The sequence below is a fragment of the Pseudorasbora parva genome, chromosome 4 (genome assembly GCF_024679245.1).
Source record: "Pseudorasbora parva isolate DD20220531a chromosome 4, ASM2467924v1, whole genome shotgun sequence".
Taxonomy (NCBI): Eukaryota; Metazoa; Chordata; class Actinopteri; order Cypriniformes; family Gobionidae; genus Pseudorasbora; species Pseudorasbora parva.
In genome coordinates this window covers 33,875,364-33,895,769 of record NC_090175.1, presented here as the reverse complement: position 1 = coordinate 33,895,769, position 20,406 = coordinate 33,875,364, and the positions used below count along the sequence as shown (strand labels likewise).

Below are 20,406 nucleotides of genomic sequence, written 5' to 3'. Positions count from 1 at the left end.
CCAGCCCAGATGGTGTGGTTAACTCCACAGAGCTGCTGGAGATTAAATGTCCTGTTCTTACCAAGAACTGTGCATCTCTGGCTGAAGTGTTTTCCAGCAAGCTCACAGATGTGAAGATGGTGGATGGGGCTCCACAGCTGCAACCAAATGGATCCCGTGGTTACTACCTTCAAGTCCAACTAGGTATGTTTTGTACAAGACTAGAGAGATGCAAGCTGCTAGTCTGGGCTCCATCTGAAAAAGTTGTCATTGATGTGCCATTTGATTTGGAGTATTGTTCACAAGTTCTACCTAAACTCAAGTCCTTCTATTTTAGTCACATGCTACCAAGGATTGTAGATGAGTTTCTGTCAGGCAGACTCGTACTGTCCCATAAATATGTCCATATGTGTAAATAGACTCATGTTGTAGTCTTTAACCTGCTGTACGGGCATGCCAGACACCAGCTTCCCTGTGTCTGTGATGTGTGCAGATACCTAATTTTTAATAGTTGTTCCGCTGACCCTTTGTTAGGCTAGTTCCTTGGTGTTTTTCTTTTTATAGTTTGTGCTCAGTTTTACACATTAAGGTGATGTTTTGCCATTTTAATAGTAATTGTGATTATAATTAATATGTATAATAAATTAAATGGCCTAGAAATAATGCCATACATGTGTGAAATGTTTAAATTGAGTGATGTTTTTCTATTTTAAAAGTGAATTATTGTAATTACATTCAATGTAAACAAATGACATGAGTTAATAAATTCCATTAGTGAAATACTGTATTTTCTTGCCATTTTATATACATGAGTCATGACACTTTGTTATTTACATGTGGTTAGGACAACATCCACTCAATCAAAATACGACTAAATAACAAATTACATTAGCAATTAAATAGCAATTAAAATTAAAACCGATTGAAAAATGTAATAATACACATTTTAGTTGGACACAAGGTAAATAGCATGTTTTTGTATCTATAAACATTTAAATAGTCTTAAAAATAAGTTGCTATTATACAACACTTGAAAAATTATTTTAAAAAATTAAAAAACATCAAGGTGCCAAACACAGACTATTTAGTATAAAACCTGAGATCAAAAACACCTGCTTGTGCATTATAATTACATTGGTTTACAGTAAATAATCAGCAGTGCAGAATAGAGATAGAGAATAGAGATACCTGAAAAATAATTATTTACAAATATTAAGCTACAGTGGAAATCCGGATCTTTTTGACATGTAAATGTCCAGGCTCATTCAGCATCCTCATGGATGATTTCCCCCTGCATGTTTACCAGGGCTGCACAGATTCTGAGGATTTTGTCCATTTTGTGTGCCAAGTTGATAGGTACAGTCTGGGAGATTATTTTAAACACTTTGAGCCTCCTGATAACTCTTTCCACATGTATGCGCACATTCGCAATCCTTCTTGTGGCAGTTACATCCTCATCAGACAACTGCTCTCCTTTATGAGTGAACGCTGGTAGAACAAGGTTAACCCTTCTCTCAAACAGCAGATCTCTGATGGTAAAGCCTCTGTCTGCCATCACTTCATCACCAGGACGAAGATACTCCAGGAAGCCAGACTCCTGAGTGATGAACTTGTCACTACACCTGCCTCCATAAGCAGGAGAAATGAACATAACAAGCCCACATGGGGCAATAGCAACTAAATACTTTATAGTATTGCTAGAATAATAATGGCTGTATGACTCGCCTCTGGAGTCAAGGTTGTGTGGTTTCTGCAGGATGGTCTCAGTGCAGTCAATGATGCAGGTGGTGCTGGGGAACTTCTCCCTGAAGCACTGAGGCATTGTGCTCCGGATTGTCTCCCGTGGCAGCCATGGAATGTAGATTCTCATGTGCTCCTCCATTGTGTCTATCCAGTAGGAGAGGATCCTGCTCACTAACCCCTGGGACACAGCAAAGCGTTCTGCAAGATCACCCTGGAGCAGATTCAACTTTAGTTTCATCATGGTCATCAATATTTGATCCATTACGTACATCTTAAAGTTTGCTTTATAGAACTGTTCCAGAAATTTAACATGATCAAAAAAGGCAATGAGAGACAGGCCTGTGTACAACACACAGCTAGTTTCATTTTTCAGGATGGCATGGGCAAGGGGTTCTTCTCCACCACATTGTGTTTCTCTGTCGCATACGTCTTTCAACTTTTCTCCTAATGTGTAGGTGTGATCCATCAGTGCCTGAACCTCCCACTGGGTGTCAGCATCTTTATGCATAGGTGACTCGGACTCTGGAACGGTCGGGTCAGCCTCCTCATCACAGTGGCAGTCATCTGCCAAACACAAGACCACATAAGCCCACAACCAGTTTAGCAAACAACATAAAACATACCTAGACTACTTTAAACTACGTTAGCACCAAGCTAATATAGCAAAACCTGTATTAGTGCTAATTCAAATAATTATATTGCATTTATTGCTTCAAATTTATACTAGCAGGGATGAAAAAAATAAAAATATATTAAATTACAATATACTGTTGTCAGTGATATACATAGTTCCTTTAACATTGCCCTGTGTAGCAATTAAAAATCCGTTATCTTACCTGTCTCTGCTAACCTCTTAACACGTCTCCTTGGATTTTTTATCGGGACTTCGTAGCCCAGCCACTTTTCTGGTATCGGATGGTCTTCTGTAGGTCTCGAGTGCACGAAATGAAAAGAACAAACATACGGTCGCTTCGGTGGTTTCTTCAAATTTAAAGCTTTTAACCACAGGCGAAGGGATTCCTCATTCTTCGGCGGGGGGTAAAGGTCGTAGGGCGCCTCGCATCCACATTCAGCTCTCGTACGCGTTTGATGAACAAAACACTCCTGCTCCAAGTAAATCTTTCTTTTGTACCAGTTATTATGACACCCTCTAACTGCACAAACAATCCCGGTCTTCCTCGAAGCCATAACGACGAGTTAGTTGTTACGAACGAACACTTGAAAAGTTGTTTCGCTAGGAAATGCCAGACCGGAAGTGCCAGACCGGAAGTCTCGCACAAAAAAACTGTCAAATGGCCTTGTACGTATTTCCGTTAAAAATAAGGTGGATACGAACTAGCGCTACTATAGCCTACAGCCAGGACCCGCACCATTTATTTTTATTTATTTTTTTAATTGTGAAAGTGTGAAAAATTTAATGTGAAAGTTAGCGCTCACATTAATTTAAATAATAGCCTTTTGAAGTTTATTAAACACATTAAGTCATTCTTTCTTCTCAAAGCACCTCTTAAAATAACAACTAATACTATTTTATAGGCTAAGATATTTAAGAGTTTAATCTTAAATCATAAAAATAAAGCATTCTTACCAGACGTAATGGTCCTTGGACTGGAAGGCAACCATGTTCATTTTATGCCCGCAGTTCTTGCATTTAATTTTGCGTTTCAACAAGCCAATCATTTGCAACCATTTTATTAACTTTAAAGACGATTTTTTGGTTTCTCCAACATAAACTTTGTTCAAAAGTTTCCTCTCCACTGAATCCATCGAGTCCGCGACCAATAACCAAAAAATTAAAAATTGGCGCACTTTAATTTCATTGGCTTATGATGTTATCAGAATCCGATGCACCTACCAGGGGTTGTGTGTTGGCAGCGGTTGGCAGCTGGTTGGCAGAGTTGACACATGACGAAGCACTTCTTCAATCTGATAGGCCAAGCAGCACTGCCTACAGGTTGCTCTGCTCCGAACTTTATTGTAGAGATGGTAAGTAAAGTAGGACTATCAAATTCCTTGGGAAATGTTGTTTTGTTATTACTTTCATTCTTTATTACTTGCATATGAAACAATATCTTTATCTCACTTTATTTCAGCATCAACATATGGGCCTATATGATCAAGCGCCTTCAGCTCACTGCCCCTCACCTGGCAGTGGGGGGAGTGCGGATACCATTCATTTTACCCGCGCAAAGGCACGACGGGGAAATACCGAGGGAAAAGAAGAAGACATTTTCATACACAAAAGTGGTAAGTTGTGTTTATAAAAGTGAAATTTATTGTTGTTAGTGTGCTGCTACGCACAATAGCTGATTTTTCTCATGACGCGATTGCATACAAGTCAACACAAATTGATCGTTCTGAGCATTCATTGGTTTGTATGCTATGATGCACTTTTTGTTAGAATGCTACACAAGAGATGTGTTAAAAAACAACACAAAGTGTGTTGATGCTATTTTGACACATATTTGGTTCAACACACACTTGTGTTAGAATGTAACTGGATAGAACAGCACTGGGTGGAGGGCAGTTTGTGTTTATGATAGAAATTATAGGTATATTTTATATGGTTTTCCATAAAAAGCTCAAATAAATAAATAAAATCTTAACTTATAAAAACTTAAATATTAACGTTTTCAAGGCACTTTTTTCAAATGCTGCTTTCACCGCTTTTTACTTGTTATAACTTACAAGACTGTATTTCTGTCAGACATCTACAGAAGCTCTTATTAATATTAACAGAGGTTTAGATGTTGGCGATTCATTTAATGTTTAATTTGAAGTCACCAGAATCGTGACCAGTGGCTCCTTTATTGAGCTCTTGACAATATTATCATCATGTAGTTTTGTAGCTTTCTCAAGAGTTTAATATCTGAAAGATGATTTTTAAAAAGGTGTTTATTATTGTGTGATTAACATGTTGCAGTTATCTTAAAATGTGTTTTAAATACATAAATATAGTGCGTACAGGATCTTGAACTGAATCAGCTCATGAATCTCAATGAGGGTGACAAACCAAAAGCTTGCAGCAATGGGTGCCACCATGTTACAATACTCATGCATTACTCCCATCATGCATTGCGGCATGAAGCTTTTGGTTTGTCACCATTGTTGAGATTCATGTGCTGATTCTTGATGTCTGTGTTTGATTAGTTTGTACTGTAGCCCAAAACTTTATTTTTAAGAAATAATTCTGCACTGCTGGATATCATGATGTAGCTTCACAAGACCGTTATAACTAACAGCACATACATAAATTGAATGCACACCATACAAATACTCAAAAACTTGATCAGGGCAATTGGAGCTCGGGTAGAATATCCTGTCTGAGCCCCTCTAGCAGACAGCTAGATCACTTTCACTAAGATTGTATGGGCACACAAACTTGTGAAATGAACCTAATTAATTAACCTAATTAATTTGCTTTACTTAAGTTGTGTAATGTAAGTGTGAACTTGTGAATTATTAAAGGAATATACAAAAATCCACATTACCTTATGCACAGGCTAAACCAGTACATCAATTAATGTGATTAACTAAAGTTTTTTAGTAATCATCTCTGAGTTAAGCATGTTCATGTCTTCTTCATAGTAGCCTGCAGGTAAATGGTCAGACCCCAAAACTGTCCATAGGCTCAGCACATAGCACATGGATTCTGTTCCCATTATAATACAGTAACGTTAGTCATCATTAACTAAGCGTTAGCTTCTCATGACTTCATCATGTTTGTGGCCCCTCAACTAAAGTGGTGTCATGGTCCTTTGAAACAAAGATGTGTTATTAAAACAAAGATAATAATAATAATAGATTTTATTTATAATGCACTTTTCATTCCGAAGAATCTCAAAGTGCAACAAAGGGGGGGGGGGATAACAACAAAAAATGAATAACAAGTAAAAATATAGAATACTACAAACAATCAACCAACACAAAAAAAAAAAAAAAAAAAAACAGAACAGAACAGAAAACAGAGCTGATGGTGAACAGAAACAGAGCTGATGGTGAACAGAAAACAGCTGATGGTGGAAGTCTCTGTTAGCTCCGCAGCACACTGTGGTCCACTCCATGTTTCAGATTTCTCCCAGCGGCAGTGTCCCGATGACATCGCCGAGGAAGGACAGCTGAAGACCAGATGATGGGTCTTCATGACGATTCAAACGATGGGGATCGCCGCAGCACCATGCAGGAGGCAGAACATTTTTTTCGGGCACTTCTGTGGACACACCGGGGTCGGCGCAGAAGTCCAAGCCGCTCCACGGCCGCAATGCAGGACGGAACAGCGGCGCAGCCGAGAAGCGGAACATCCCAACATCATGCCGGACGCCGATTACGATGGCCCAGATGACGCTAGCCCGGTGCAAACTTCAGCCACCATGCAGCTTAAGCCCAAGGGAGACCACCAGTGAGCAGTCGCGACGAGAAACATCAAATGTCCACCAAACCAGAACCAACCAACCGCAGCAATTCAAACGTAAACATTAGAAGCGGTGGAAAACGGCGAAACGAGGAACAACGTCCTCTCAGTGGCTGCCAGCAATCAGCAACAGCCCCAATTGTAGCTCTGACTGTTAGACAAGTCACAAACATAAGGAAATAAAATAAAATCTAAATCTAATAGTACATTAACATGATCATTTGTGGGTGGAGAAGCGGCGAACAGACGACGCCAGCGTCCTCTCCCCCACGTTGCCTAGCCAAGAAGATGATGTGTTATTAATGAAATTGTGAAATTACATGAATATGTACATGAAAGCTCAAGCCTTTACACACAGTTATCGGAAGCTTTTTCATAGTTTAATGTGAGGTAACGATACAGATGAATATTGAAGTCGATAAATTCAAGTTCAATTAAACTCTTCCCTCCATCGCATTATGACAGTCAACACGATGAAGATTCAATATTCCTGTAATTATACTTAAAATAGTTTACAGAAAAGGCTTAACAAACTATTGCATAGATAAGCTATATTAGGCCTACGGTACGCATCCTTTGTGCTTGTTGTGAAGCGGAAGCGTTGCCTCTGCACGTGTGCATGGCTGCGCGCTATTCAAGCACATAATTCTGCGCACGGGATGTGCATTAGCGCATGCGCGCTTTGTGCTGCCAATTGAAGTATTTCATATTATAATACAGTATGAACTTTACAGTACAGTACAGTAATTAGTTTTACTGGTTTGTTAGCTTAAGTTTATTACCCTCTGTCTTAAGTTATCTTCTGATAATTTATAACAAGAATGGAGACCAAAGAAACCTGTTGTGTCTTGTGGATGTAATTACATAATGTAAAAAACTTTTGACAATGTTCTTACAAAGTTTAGCCACTCTACCCTACTGACATGTATTCCTATTTTTTCATGTCATATTTTGCAGTTAGTAGGATGGACAATCTCAAGCCTGTGAAACAACATATTCTCTGAAAAAAAAGAAGGCGGAGATGCTCCAGTCTCGAGTGAACGAGCTGGAGGAGGAAAATGACTTACTCAAGAAGCAGCTTGAAGAAAAGTCTGCACCAGAACAAGGTTTGTACAGGTAGAGCACATGGCTCTCCGGAACCTCTATGGGCTTTTGAAGAATAATGCTATAGCATAACTGCACATATTTCATGTTTGACAATATTGTTGCTGACCTTTCAATATTATTTTGTACCTGCTTTAGGTTTTTGATTTTTAGATTATATTTAGCACATGCATACATTTAGGTGGACAATGTGTAGGATCTCTAAAGCAGATAACCCTCAAAGTGGAATTAAAAATAGAGAGATATAGAGTTATTTGTGAAAACATTTGCATTTAAAACTAAATGCTGCTGCTTTTTGGACACCTGTTAAATTGCAACTAAAAATGATTTCCTACAGTAGGTATGTAGTTTTTCCATTTATAGGTATCTACTCAAAGTTTTCTCTTGCTAGGGTTTGGAGTTTTTGTAATTGATATTAAATTGTTTGTTTTTATTTTTTTAATATATTTTTAAAATTAAAAATCAGATAAAAAAATATATATTTAAAAAATTGGTCCCACTCTATATTGTGTCTCTAACTACTATGCACTAAAATTTTAAATACTACTTTGATACAGTGCACTTATTGTGTACATACATGTTTTAACATTGTTCTTATATTTAAAAAATATCTGCATGTAATTACATCTGTACTTAATTTCTGTAATTACATTCTGTAATGTACTACATTTTTCATTTAATTTGAGTATGTTTAGGTTTATAACAGGGTCTGGTTCTCACCTTATTGATGAACAGGAATTGTAGTTTGCGATTAAAGCAGCAAATTCTAAGTCAATTGCACTGTGCAATTGTGCCTACTGTGAGTGCATCCTAACTCACCCTTAAACCTATCCATACCATCAAACCTGTCCCTAACCTTTCCCGTATCCCTCCTCAAAAGCAGCAGTGTTTTGCAATACAATATGAGCACAATAAGTACATTGTACTTATTTTTTATGTAAGTACATAGTAGTTAAGGACACCTAATTTAAAGTGTGACCAAAAAATTACATTATAGTAATAGTATTATAGTAATTATAGTCATATTATAATTACATTACACATAGTCTCTTATTTGGGTGACAACATTTAGAGCTTTATCTGTTATTTACTGCCGTTTGTAAGGATTGAACTGACTTCACTTGTGTATAGCCTGTAGACTGCTGCCTTGCCATAGCACATTGGATTTCCATTTACAGCATTGGCTGTAGACAACATTAGCATTGTTTTTTTAGTAGAATTCACTGAAATACTCAAATAGTTACAGTAAAGTTCTTCAAAAAGCACCTTGATTTTACAGTGGGTATAGGTTTACATTATATGTTTATATTACAGATGGGAACTTGGAGATAATGGCCACTGGAAGTGAGGAGCCACAGGCCATGATTTTGGACTCCAGCACTGACACTACCAGTGATTCCAGCACTGACTCAAGCTCTGAGTCCAGCTCTATCTCTGACTCTTCAGATGAAGAAAAGAAGAAAAAGAAGCGTAAAAAAGAAGAATGACAAGAAGAAAAGCAAAAAAAGAAAGAAGGAAAACAAGAAGGTGAAGAAGTCAAACGGAAAAGGAGAGCGAGGTATGGACACACTCTATTTAGTTAGGTATGAAGTATTTAGCTGATTATTTTTATTTTAGTGCTTTATACTTAATTTGTTGCATAGTGCACAGTCACACTTTCCCACAACCCAATCATCATCTGTCTTGTCATCTCTTTTTCGAATGACACGAAATCAACATGTCAAAAGCTTAACTGTTATGTTACAGCCAGTGTCTGGGAATTCTCAATGAATATCAGTGATGATCTGTATCCAACTTGTATTTTTACTACAGCTTTCTTAGAGATTATGTAAGTAATTAAGTAAACACAATATGTGCTTACCTATTATGGTAATCAATAATTAAAAATAAAGAATGTTCTGAACAGTGTTTACCTCAGTGTTTTATAGCAATAATCATCAAATACTTTATTGGCACACTGCCTTCACACTACCGACTATTAAACGTTCTTAAAGGTGCACTATGCAACTTTCCGTCCACTGGAGCGCGCCTATTCAAAACAAATGTGTAGTTTGGTGACGCAAAGTGTGAGCGCAGCATCTTGGGACATGTGGTCTTCACCTCACAGCCGGTGGAAAATAGGACTCGGGCAGAAATCACGTTCATGCATGCGGTTATTAACGTTACTGTAGTGTAAAGCAGAGCAGGACCGAGTGTTGTGGACCTGAGCACAGCTGCTGGAGCGATTGTTAAACAAATACCCGCCTCGTGAATACCGGGACTTTTATTATGACGGGACGGGACTCATTTGCCGGGCGCCTGCACTGATCTGCTCTTCCGGTTATGATTTTGAGCTAAAGCAGCTCTGTTTATCATATTAGATACATTTAAGTGTGTTTAAAACGATGTTATGACGTTACTCCGTGCGTTCACTTGTTCACACTGCTAAGAGTAAAGCGCTCCTGCCAAAAAAAAGCCGAAACCGAGGGTAACGCAGATATGACGCAATTGACAGGCGACTCCGTCAAATGCAATGCTGAAACGTCCCTGTCCTTAGTTAAAATAGCAATTTTTTCTCACAATTTACAAATAGTTGGAAACATCTGGGATATTGTAGGTACTCAACTGAACAAAATATATAACCTAGTGGTCTTTGGATATTTTACTGCAAAAATACTACATAGTTCACCTTTAATCAAAGAATAAGCCGTACACCTTTATCCAAGTTGTAGCCTCCATTTTAAAAAGAAAACATGTGGGAAACATTGTGGCTCACCTTGTGCCTAAGAAACTACACAAGACACAACACAACATTTATTGGTGATTTTATTTACATTATTTTTTTTTTTTTTTTCAGTTGCCTCAATTGCAGATGTGGTGAAAAGATATCGGCGTGTCCTCAAACTTGTGCAAAGAGGCTTCAGGATGACCGCAGCTTTCAAGAAAGCGTGTGTTTCTAGAAATGCTGTGAAAGACACTGCAGCAATTGCAGAGATTTACATTGTAGACAAAAGTGTCCTAGAACAGATCAAGGGTAAATACACACTTTTGCAACTAGCACAACTGTGTCAGAAAAAAATTGTTGGTGAACTTGCAGAAAAGATCATTGAAATGAAAACCAACAAACAGCTCATCCCCTTTTCTGTCAGGAAAGACTGAATGTGGGCAAGAAAATGTTACCCATAAGTTAAGTGGGTTGCTGTTAACTAAATGCAAGTTTGTTTGTTTTTGTTTTTAGTGGTTGTAAACTTTATAATGTTTAAGCTTGGTCTAGGGCAGTGCAACATTTTTTTTGTCACGTATTGAGTTTTCATTTAGAAAAAACTCAATATATTTTGTCACATAACCCGATGTGAACCTGATACCATAGTAAATGATGGGTTGTATTATTTGGAGTGTTTTTTTTTTTTTTTTTTGTATCTACTTAATAAAAGTGATTTTTTCTCTCCCTCTGATATGCTGCCTATAGTGTTTGTTCTACTTCATTCAGATTTGCAAAACTCATTTTAAATGGTAAATATGTTGCATATAATTAATGGAAACCTGTATGCAATCTGTTGATAGGTTATAGACTTTCTACTGATATCAACTGTTTTTCACTTTAATTAGATAGTCCTAAAAGATGTCTACTAACCCTTAGTGGAGAATGTCTATTAACAGTCTACTGATCGTAAACAATATATTTGTTGACAGGCAACAGATAAGCAAGTAATCTTTAGTTGACTATCAACAGATTATCAACAAATGCTAAACTAAAGATTTTTTTCTAAGAATTAAGTTTTTAATCAGTTTTAATAATCATTAATTTGATGCATTTGAGACCCCTTGAGTAAGATATACATTATCATAAACGGATCATATGCTGACATGACTGTTGACTTTCAACTGATAGATTGATGTTGAGTTGTTGGTAGACAAGTTGTTGGTGGACAGCTTAGAAGATGGTGACTCAATCTACAGAAAGTTAGTTGACAATTGGTAAATAACCTTTTGCAAAATAACACTGACAGTCAACAGGCACTTTTTGTAAAATCTGTAGATTAACACTTGAAATTTACCTTATAGTCTATAGGCAGTTAGTTGAATGTATGTTACTTGTCTGTTGAAACAGTTTTGTTGAATGTCAACTGATGCACTGTTGACAAGATACTGAATGGCTCCTAATAATTAGTAGAGTCTCAACGAATGGACTATCAAAATAAAGTGTTACCAAAACTTCTTGAGATACTTCAGTGACAAAATTACAAACTTAAGACTTGACGTCCGTCCCACCTTAACGTTAGCTAATTCTCCAATCATGTCACCCGCCTATGTATTTCTGGACACTTTTGAACCCATCAATCTCCAGGAGTTGAAGGAAGTTATTGACAAAATTAAACCTTCCTTTTGTCCTGGCGATATTATTCACCCCAAATTTTTAAAATTGATTATTGATTCGATTGGGTCTGGTCTGCTATCTCTTGTTAATAAGTGTCTCCTAACGGGTTCAGTTCCTGCTGACCTTAAAGTCGCTACAGTCACTCCTCTGCTCAAGAAGTCTTCTCTGGACCCCACTGTCCTAAACATTTTTCGTCCCATTTCTGTTCTGCCTTTTATTTCAAAAGTTTTAGAGAAAATTGTGCTGAATCAACTTCAACAGTTTATGTCTAGTAATTCTATTTATGAGGTTTTTCAGTCTGGTGTTAAATCCGCTCACAGCACTGAGTCTGCCCTTCTGAGAGTTGTTAATGACATCTACATCTCCACTGACTCTGTGGTTCTTATTCTCTTAGATCTGTCGGCTGCTTTTGATACCATAGACCACTCCTTACTATTATCTAGACTAGAGTCCTGGGTAGGCCTAAAAGCAAATGCACTGAAATGGTTTCATTCTTACCTATCTGACAGAAAGTTTTCAGTGAAACTGGGCAATTTTTCCTCCTCCCCCACCCCTCTGACCTGTGGCCTCCCTCAAGGCTCTATTTTAGCACCCTCTTTATTTTCTCTGTACATGCTGCCTCTGGGCTATATTTTAAGAAAGCATGGTGTGTCCTTTCATTTCTACGCAGATGACACTCAAATTTATCTTCCTGTCAAGAAAAATAATTCAACTGCGATCACCTCTCTTCTCCATTGTTTAGAGGAGGTTAAATTATGGCTAGCCCAAAACTTCCTCTTCTTAAACGAGGACAAAACTGAGGTCATTGTATTCAGTCCCAATGACAACACTCAGCATATAAGCCCTGAGCTAGAAAGTTTATCCGCTTTTAGATCAACAAGGGTCCAGAACCTAGGTATTATTTTTGACCAGCATTTAAAATTTGACAGACATATCTCCTCCGTCATTGGTTCTAGTTTTTATCAGCTTCGTCTTCTGTCTAAAATTAAAAACTTTCTCTCCCCGAAAACTCTAGAAATGGCTGTTCATGCGTTTGTTACATCGCGTCTAGATTACTGCAATTCTGTATATTGCGGTATATCTAAATCTCAAATTGCACGACTTCAGCTTGTCCAAAATGCTGCTGCCAGATTTCTTTTAAAGCGTCGTAAATATGAACATGTCACTCCTATGTCACATGCCTGTCCTGTCTTGTGTGCACATGTGGGTTTTGTCATGTCTCCGGTCTACTGTCAACCCCGCCCTTCTTGTTATCTGATTATTGGTTTATTTGCCCCACCTGTTCTCCCTCATTATCTGCCTTGTTTGTTCCCTTTATAATCTCCTTGTGTTTGTCAGTCTGTGTTGGATCCTTGTGTAATGTCTGCGTCTCCCGTTCCCCCAGTGACTTCTGTTGGTATGTTTTGCGTTTTAGTTTATGTTCTATTATGTGTTTTGCCCCCTCGTGGGTGTTTGTTTTGTATTTATGTTTTATTTGTTATAAATAAATATATCCTTTTCTGCACTTGAGTCCTCGCACCCTTTTCCCTTGTCTGTGACGTGACAGAAGGATCCAACCATACAATGAGGACTCAGCAGAGAAGTTCTCCCTCGGTGCCAGTTCCGGGGGTCCCGAGTCCGGGAATCCCGAGTCCGGACATGGCCTGGAGGGCCGTAATGGGAGGGTTTGTGGTGGCAGTCCTGCATGCTTGGGAAAAGCACAGGGTGTCATCCACCACTCCGGTGGTCCCAGTTCCGGTGGATCGTGCTCCGGTGGTCCCTGTGCCGGTGGATCGTGCTCCGGTGGTCCCTGTGCCGGTGGATCGTGCTCCGGTGGTCCCTGTGCCGGTGGATCGTGTTCCGGTGGTCCCTGTGCCGGTGGATCGTGTTCCGGTGGTCCCTGTGCCGGTGGATCATGTTCCGGTGGTCCCTGTGCCGGTGGATCGTGTTCCGGTGGTCCCTGTGCCGGTGGATCGTGTTCCGGTGGTCCCTGTGCCGGTGGACTCCGTTCCGGTGGTCCCGAGTCCGGAAACGGCCTGGAGGGCTGTGATGGGATGCTTTGTGGTGGCAGTCCTGCATGCGTGGAAGGAGCACAGGGCTTTATCCGAAGCCCCGGAGGCAGTTCCGGTGGTCCCTGTTCCGGTGGATCGTGTGTCGGTGGTCTCAGTTCCGGCGGATCGTGTTCCGGTGGTGGCAGTCCTGCATGCGTGGAAGGAGCACAGGGCTTTATCCGAAGCCCTGGAGGCAGTTCCGGTGGTCCCTGTTCCGGTGGATCGTGTGCCGGTGGTCTCAGTTCCGGCGGATCGTGTTCCGGTGGTCCCTGTGCCGGTGGATCGTGTTCCGGTGGTCCCTGTGCCGGTGGATCGTGTTCCGGTGGTCCCAGTTCCGGCAGATCATGTTCCGGTGGTCCCAATGCCAGCAGATCGTATTCCGGTGGTCCCAGTGCCGGTGGATACTGCTGGACTGGAGAAGTTTCCCCAACGCCCTGCCTGCGCCCCTGAGGCGCCCTGCTCTCCCTGCGCCGCTGAGGCGTCCTGCTCTCCGTGCGCCGCTGAGGCGTCCTGCTCTCCGTGCGCCGCTGAGGCGTCCTGCTCTCCGTGCGCCGCTGAGGCGTCCTGCTCTCCGTGCGCCGCTGAGGCGTCCTGCTCTCCGTGCGCCGCTGAGGCGTCCTGCTCTCCGTGCGCCGCTGAGGCGTCCTGCTCTCCCTGCGCCGCTGAGGCGTCCTGCTCTCCGTGCGCCGCTGAGGCGTCCTGCTCTCCGTGCGCCGCTGAGGCGTCCTGCTCTCACCGCTCCTCCCTGGCGCCCCCTGCACTCACCGCGCCACCCAGGAGTCCTGCTCTCACTGCGCCACCCTGGCCGCCTGAACTCTGCGGGCCGCCTGAACTCGGTGGGCCTCCCGACCTTGGCGGGCCGTCCTGGCCATTCGAACTTTGTGTGCCACCGTGGCCTCTTGAACTTTTTGTTTTTGTCCCTCCCTTGTTTACCCCTCCCTTGTCTGTTTCTTCCTGGTCTGTCCCTCCCGTGCCCCCCTGGTCTGTCCCTCCCGTGCCCCCCTGGTCAGTCCCTCCCGTGCCCCCCTGGTCTGTCCCTCCCGTGCCCCCCTGGTCTGTCCCTCCCGTGCCCCCCTGGTCTGTCCCTCCCGTGCCCCCCTGGTCTGTCCCTCCCGTGCCGCCCTGGTCTGTCCCTCCCGTGCCGCCCTGGTCTGTCCCTCCCGTGCCGCCCTGGTCTGTCCCTCCCGTGCCGCCCTGGTCTGTCCCTCCCGTGCCGCCCTGGTCTGTCCCTCCCGTGCCGCCCTGGTCTGTCCCTCCCGTGCCGCCCTGGTCTGTCCCTCCCGTGCCGCCCTGGTCTGTCCCTCCCGTCCCGCCCTGGTCTGTCCCGCCCGTCCCTAGTGGAGCGTCTGGTAGCCGCTCCTTAAGGAGGGGGTAATGTCACATGCCTGTCCTGTCTTGTGTGCACATGTGGGTTTTGTCATGTCTCCGGTCTACTGTCAACCCCGCCCTTCTTGTTATCTGATTATTGGTTTATTTGCCCCACCTGTTCTCCCTCATTATCTGCCTTGTTTGTTCCCTTTATAATCTCCTTGTGTTTGTCAGTCTGTGTTGGATCCTTGTGTAATGTCTGCGTCTCCCGTTCCCCCAGTGACTTCTGTTGGTATGTTTTGAGTTTTAGTTTATGTTCTATTATGTGTTTTGCCCCCTCGTGGGTGTTTGTTTTGTATTTATGTTTTATTTGTTATAAATAAATATATCCTTTTCTGCACTTGAGTCCTCGCACCCTTTTCCCTTGTCTGTGACGTGACATCCTATTCTTAGATCACTTCATTGGCTGCCGATTTGTCAGAGAATAGATTTTAAAATTCTCCTCTTCGTCTATAAATCCCTTCATAACATAGCGCCTGTCTATCTATCAGAACTCCTTCACTCCTATACTCCTTCCAGAAGACTCCGTTCTTGTGATCATGCTTTGCTGGTAGTTCCACGCGCTAGACTGAAGCGTAGAGGTGAGCGTGCATTTGCGGTAGCAGGGCCACGACTCTGGAATACCCTGCCTTTAGAGATCAGGGTGGCCCCTACCCTGTCTATTTTTAAGTCACTGTTAAAAACTTTTCTATTTACTTTAGCGTACTGATTACCCTGATGTGTTTGACTTTTAAAAGTTGTGCTTTTTATTTTTTACTCTCTTCCGGTTTTATTTTTATGTATGTATGCTATTCTTGACCTTCTGTAAAGCACTTTGGTCAGCCTGGGGGCTGTGGGAAATGTGCTATATAAATAAAATTGAACTTGAACTTGAAGGGTCTTGTCACCAAAACGAACATGACAAGCGGAAATGGCAGCTAAATATACCTTTACTGTCGAAAGCCTTCCCTTTATCCAACAGATCCTCGAGAAAACATAATATGTCCCTCACTGAGCATTGAAAAGGGACAATATTACTCCTTCCACACCATTCTTCAAAGACTCGCCATTTATTACTATAAAGTGAGTGAGTGGAAGAGGTTCTGACACTCTGTATCGTGTGTATGACAGATGGCGGTAAACCTGCCGCACTCAAATTCAACCTCTCATGGGCCAGGCCCAGAGAGCTATCATGTCCGGTTGAGGATGGTAGATTTCCCCTCTTGCTTGTGACAGGAGGTCCCTCTGGGGAGGGAGGGGCCATGGCTGACACGACAGTAGTTGAGCTATCTCGGCTACCCAATGTCTAGATGGCCAACATGGAGATACCAGTATCAGTGACAATCCCATTTCCCTCGCCCTGGCTAGAGTGGATGAAATCAGGCCCAGAGGAGGAAAAGCATACAGCAGGACATTTGGCCATGGGTGGGCTAAAGCATCCACACCCAATGGTGCATTTCTATCAACCAGAGAGAAATACAGAGGACATTGAGCGTTTTCCTACGAGGCGAAGAGATCTATGGCAGCCTGACCGTACTTCTGCCATATCTGCTTCACTACTCGGGGATGACGCTTCCACTCCCCGTACAGAGGATTTCCTCTGGACAACAAAATCTGCCCCCCGTTTAATATGGATTGCTCTGATCGAAATAAGCCTGGTGTTGTAGAGCTTTTTCGCTAACTGATGCAGTTGAAGAGAGCGTGTGCCTCCCTGTCGGTTGATATAAGCGACCACTGTAGAATTGTCTGTTTTCACTAAAACATGCTGGCTCTTGATGTAGCTATGAAAATGTTTTAGCACTAGAAACACTGCCAACAATTCCAAGTAATGTATGGGCTTGTGAATCAGATGTGGAGGCACACACTACTCAACGCTCTGCCCATCAGAGTTGCTCCCCAGCCTTTTAATGATGCATCCGTCTCTGTGACTGTCGCCAACATCACCCCCAAGGGGATCCCCATTCTGAGAGTCGCAGGGCTTCTTTAATGTCTGAGCGTTATGACGCACACATGAGTTATTTTCAACGGTCGACCGAAAAACACAGACGCAGATGCGCGACCCAGTGCTGAAAGTCTCTCAGCATAAGTAGCCCTAGATATATTACAAAAAAATCACTGAGGCCATTAAACCCAGCATTCGTAGGCACTGAACTGAACAGTTTTCCCCGTCTGAAAACGAGAAAGACTGAATGGAGGACGTGATCCTCCCCTCTGTCAGAGTGACCTGAAAGAGAGGGAGTTGAGCACCAGATATTATGTGAACTGAGCTGGCTCTAAGCGGCTCTTTTTCATGTTTATTCTGAATCCCAAGCTGCCGAGATGCACTAACACCATGTCTGCCTCTCTGATTGCTTTTTCTTTTGTTGAGGCGCAAATCAGGTAATAGTCGACAATATTCTTATTCTTGTTTCTCAACGGAAATAGCGCTGCTTCCACACATTTGCTGAAAACTGTTGGCACTAAGGACAGACCGAATGGAATGGTTTGAAACTCGTAAAGCTGTGTTTCAGTATACAAATCTGAGATATTTTCTGTGAGACGGATAAACATCTATGTGAAAATACGCATCCGAGAGATCGATCGTCACAAACCAGTCATTCTGGCGGATAGATCGACAAAGTGTTTTGTGTATCAACATCTTGAATGAATACTTCCATAGGTGCTAATTTAGCACAAGCTCCCTTCCTTTGGCACCACTCTGATGGCTCGTTTGTCTAAAAGAGTGTCTATCTCGGCTATCAGGACGCGAGCTGATTCTCCACTGAGACTATAATGCCATTGAATCTGGGTGGTTTCATGGCAAATTGAAGTCTGTATCCCCGTGAAATTGTGTTTATAACCCACGGATGAGCTGCACGTGCGCCGAGTATGCGAGCCGAGAGGGGTCCCTTGTACACTTATCCCTTGTGGGCACGCATTGATGACGTCATTATTGTCTCTTCGCTGACCCCCTTTGGAGAAGCGTGCACTCCCTCCAGCAGCGAAGCTAGGGAGACGTTAGGGAGGTGATAGAGAAACATTTATTTGTGTGTTTGTTATATCCGGGGAGCATATTGCACTTAGCTCGTGGTTTGGATGCAATAGTGCCTTCTTTATTAAGTATTCCCCTAAAATGATGGGCATTTGAGAACACTGTGTGAGTGCTAGGTGACACTGTTGAACATTTTCTCCCTGTTTTTGAACTGGGTAACTTACAGCGAGAGCCCTTACTGAACTCAGAACAACAGGGCTTGGCCCCTTTCTTCTCTTTGCGGGCTGAGAGAGAAGTGCAGGGGAACATTTGCGTCAGGTTGCACGCTTATTCTTACGGTCCACGGGGTGGGGCAGGTGGTTCGTGGCCACAAATTAATGCTTATCCCATGGTCCGGAGCCCTCTGAACTTGAACGATGGCCAGATTGTTGTCCACTGGGAGCAGGTCTCACATTCCTGGCCCCTATCTGTCTCCCTGCAGCGGCTGCAACAAAGCCCTGCCATGCTGGTTGAGAGGGTGGACGCAGTGTTTGCTTGCCTCTTTGTTTCCTAAGGGAGCTGGTTTCTCTCATTTTCTAGAGAGCTGGTCCGAACAGGCCCTTAGTTGGGTCAAACGCTGCGTCCATCACCTCCCCTTTCTTAGAGTCGCTCAATCTTGACAGGTTTAGCCATAAACCTCACCTGACACGGCTCAGTTTCTCTGACCTGACATGGCTAGGCTCATCACACGGCCACAACCTTGACCACACTGTGGGAAGAGTGGAGAATTAGATCGTTCATAACACATATTTCATCCCAGAGTGCACCCCTGTGGTGTCGCCCCATTTCCTCCAAAATCTCTGCCTGATACGCTGACAGTAAAGTCACAGTGTTCAGCGAGCACACTGACTGTGCCGCATACTTGTATATTCTCTGATAGACGGACATGGTTAAACGTTCCATCTTGCTTGGCAGCGAAATCTGAGAGGAGGCAGAAATGGAGCATCGATTCGGGTGGAGGTGATAGGCCACTGAAGACTCTACCACTGGGGGTCCGGAGGAGCCAACCCCAGCTCCACCATCCCTTGAATCTCAAGCTTAGAGCATTTCTTGGCCGGGAGCTTGTTCTTAAAGGGGTTACTCCAATGGCGGGACATTTCTTTCATGCATGCCGTCAAGGCGGGCAGTAGTTGTCTCACTGTGGGTTGAGCAGGTGGCAGCCTTTTCCCGTCGTAAAGGTCCCTGTCTGCTCCTTCCACTTCCTGTGCCATGGGCCAGGCTAGACCCAGTTTAGCCATGGCTCGTTTGCACACCTCTTGTAGTTTACTGTCTGCCTGAGAACCCAAATCAGTCAAGCTCGGGGGTCTTGACTGTTAGACAGAGAGTTGTCATCCTCCTCATCACCCTCTGCTCTTCCTCTTCGTGTGCGAGAAGGCCATCGAACAGAGGAGGCATATCCAGGGATTTGGCTTTCATCATTTCAGCCCAGCTAGTGGTAGCTCACGTTTTATGGTCGGTAGCCTTAGGTTTCGAGGCAGCTCCGGACAGACATGGGTCTTGTTGGCTAGCCACCCCCAATCTCAGGCTTCTTTCCAGAATTTTCACCGGCATTGACGCACAGTGCACGCATGTTTGAGGGTCCGCAAGCGACGTTTGAGCGTGCTTCGAGCCCATGCACACAATGCACATAGGATGGGGGTCCCTGCCTGACATGACGATGGACACGGGCAGGATGCCCCTTCCTGCTTTTTGGCTCATTACCTTTTTTGTGGGGGTAATGAACGTCGACATAATGGCCGGAGAAGGAGGGATTCAACGACTCGTCACAACACATTAGTCTGATGGTAAAGTAGGGTTGTTAGCCCTTTCAAACGGCTCGCCTTAATGCAAAAAACCCAAAAACATGACTTGACGTCACTGAAAATCCTACCGCCATAGTTTAGTATGCGATAGTCCAAACAGAATAGCTCGCCTTGACGTGGACACTATTATTGTTTTCAATGTCGTTTAACACAGTGCAATCCACTGATGTCGTGTTCGGTGGCGTAATCCAATGACGGTCCGCAAGTTGAACAGTTCAGCGAAAACAGCGACGAATTCGGATGTGCTGAGAGAGCTTGTTGTAGTCCCTCACGGGAAGAAAGCGCGAATGACTTTGTTAGGGGTCGACCTGAGTGATATATGTGGAGCCTGGAGCCTTATCTAAGTTCAACCTGTCTGTCAAGACAGACGTGGTGTCATTGGAGCCGTAGTTGGTCACGCCCAAAGCGAATCCCAAAAACAAAACACTGAGCGAAGTTAATAAAGAACTCCATATTCTCAACTAAAACGTACATCAGACTGCTAATAGTCTCAGTATAGTTTACCATTCATACACCTTCCAAACTTAATTCGTCCATAATTCGAAGAGCTCAGAAAACTGCTTTCCTCTTCCCAGCACATTATGCAATGCAAACTGGCTTGCGCTTATTTAAAAATGGCTTCA

The 20,406-nt window shown here is 43.0% G+C and overlaps 1 protein-coding gene across 1 annotated transcript; it reads right to left on the bottom strand.

The window, feature by feature from the left end:
* Positions 1-745: 745 nt before the first annotated feature.
* On the bottom strand, positions 746-3,040 carry LOC137073274 (uncharacterized). The gene is made up of 2 exons (XM_067441598.1): positions 2,559-3,040; positions 746-2,286 (listed from the first exon to the last, which is right to left on the bottom strand). The coding sequence occupies exons 1-2, from the start codon at positions 2,908-2,910 to the stop codon at positions 1,241-1,243; spliced, it is 1,398 nt and encodes a 465-aa protein (XP_067297699.1). The 5' UTR covers positions 2,911-3,040; the 3' UTR covers positions 746-1,240.
* Positions 3,041-20,406: the final 17,366 nt, after the last annotated feature.

What these genes read in the sequence shown, in the direction of transcription:
- LOC137073274 (XM_067441598.1), bottom strand. Translation starts at nt 2,910, where the DNA reads ATGGCTTCGAGGAAGACCGGGATTGTTTGTGCAGTTAGAGGGTGTCAT. An exon ending in TAAGAGGTTAGCAGAGACAG is followed by an intron (nt 2,287 to 2,558) that starts GTAAGATAACGG and finishes TGTGTTTGGCAG; the next exon opens with ATGACTGCCACTGTGATGAG.